This window comes from Rutidosis leptorrhynchoides, chromosome 2, assembly GCF_046630445.1.
Source record: "Rutidosis leptorrhynchoides isolate AG116_Rl617_1_P2 chromosome 2, CSIRO_AGI_Rlap_v1, whole genome shotgun sequence".
In the NCBI taxonomy this organism is placed as follows: domain Eukaryota; kingdom Viridiplantae; phylum Streptophyta; class Magnoliopsida; order Asterales; family Asteraceae; genus Rutidosis; species Rutidosis leptorrhynchoides.
The window spans coordinates 329,916,466-329,918,523 of record NC_092334.1 but is presented as its reverse complement, the minus strand read 5'-3'; the positions used below and the strand labels follow the sequence as shown (position 1 = coordinate 329,918,523).

Sequence of the window (2,058 nt, the reverse complement as noted above, 5' to 3'; positions counted from 1 at the left end):
AGGGTGCAGCACGAATGGCTAAATGGGACATACCCGTCGCATGTCACGCATTCGCTTACATGTTAAAGGGGGATGCCAGGGTCTGATTTGACTCCCTACCAAAAGACTCCGTAGCTAGCTTCGATGACCAAAAAAGACAATTTAGGTCTAAGTTTAGTCAGCAAAAGCGACACAAGAGAAATCATGTGGCCGCTCATGGGATAAAGTAGAAGGATAGCGAAGGTTCTAGAGCCTTCCTCACTAGGTACACCAACGAAACTCAACAAATTCTCAACCTACCAGAATCCCAAAGAATATCCGGGTTGCTTTACGGATCTAGGGTCAGGCCTCTCATTGAACACCTTAGCCGAGACCTACCAAGCACTTACGAAGCTTTGTTAGAAAAGTCATATATATGGTTAGATGCTAAGGAAACAGCAGGTAACTTCGTCCTAGACGATGCCCCCATGAATAGACGAAAGGAGAAATCAGAAAGAAGGGACGAAAAACATAGTAGGAAAGAGGATAAAGGGAAATTCCACCCTTATCGAAGAGAAACCGGAGATGGGATCCTGGGGGCGTTAATAAAAACCCCCAAGGAAATCCTAGCAACAGAAAAAGCAGCCAACAAGTTCAAAGCCCCGGGAAAGATGTCTAACAGAGGAAGAAATAGAGACGTGACCAAGTTTTGTGACTTTTACAACGATTTTGGGCACGATACGGATGAATGTTTCAACCTCAAAACAGCCATTGAGGAGGCTGTTAAGTCGGGAAAACTGTCCCATCTCATAAAGGGAATTCGGGAACCAAAGAAAGAGAGGGTACAGGAAAAGAAAATGGAGGATACGAGGCAAGAAGCAGAAAATGTAATCCTGGCAATAGATTCACACCAGCCTTATAAGAAAAGAGAAAGATGCCTTATCGTCAGAGAATGGAGTGAAGTGTCATTCCCAGCCCTCAATACCATATGTCCTTCGGACCTACCGGTCACCATAAATGGAAAGATTTTCAACAGAGAGGTACGAAGGATATACCTCGACAGTGGAAGTGCTTGTGACGTGATGTACGAACACTGCTTCGAACGGCTAAGTCCCGCTATCAGAGCACGGTTAGGTACCCCAAGAGCACCCTTAGTTGGATTCTCCGGAGAAAGGTGTTGGCCCATCGGAGAAATTGACCTTGACTTAACAATAGGGGAACCACCATTAGCAAGAACAGAAACTACTGATTTCGTGGTGGTCCGAGCAAACTCCCCACATAACATTCTGCTTGGGAGAGTAGCTATGAAAAAGATGGGTATAATCGTATCCACGGTGCATCAAATGGTCAAATTCCATGCCCAAGGAGGGAATGGAGCCCTCGCATCAACATATGACAGGAATAAGGTGATCTTGGCTATAAAAGAAACAATGAAAGAACCGACCGAATGCATCCTAGAAGCTTCGGAGGAGGATCCCCAAGTAGAAAAGATATCAGTAAATCCGATGTTCCAGGATCAGGAGATCAGCATAGGAAAGAACTAGCCAGCATCCACCAAACAAAAGCTCTGAAAGTTACTACAAGCAAATGTGGATGTATTCGCTTGGGAAAACAGCGATATGACCGGGATACCACGAACCATCAATATACAAGGGTCACCCTTCATAACGGAGCATCGACTCAATGAGCACAAGCACCTTAAACCAATACATCAGAAACAACGGAACTTGGCACCGAAAATGGATGAAGCGGCCTGTAAGGAAGTAGAAGGTCTGCTAAAAGCAGGAATAATTCGCGAAGCAAAATATCCTTCGTGGGTCGCTAATCTAGTGATGGTAAAAAAAAATCAGACGGAGGATGGAGTATGTGTGTCGATTTCACCAACATCAACAAATCCTGTCCCAAATATTGTTACCCCTACCCGAAATCGATTGGAAAGTCGAATCCCTAAACGGGTACCGATACAAAAGCTTCCTGGACGCTTACAAAGGGTACCATCAGATCAAAATGGCTAAGGAGGACGAGGAAAAAACATCCTTCTTCACCAGCAAGAGAATTTATTGTTATCAAAAGATGCCCTTCGGTCTAAAAAACGCAGGG

General features: G+C 44.7%; 1 protein-coding gene across 1 annotated transcript; it reads left to right on the top strand.

Annotated features, from left to right (window-relative positions):
* The first annotated feature begins 446 nt into the window (after positions 1 to 446).
* Positions 447 to 1,502, top strand: LOC139888822 (uncharacterized). Its single transcript, XM_071871808.1, has one exon. It carries the CDS (start codon positions 447 to 449, stop codon positions 1,500 to 1,502), a length of 1,056 nt encoding a protein of 351 aa, XP_071727909.1.
* The last annotated feature ends 556 nt before the right edge of the window (positions 1,503 to 2,058 follow it).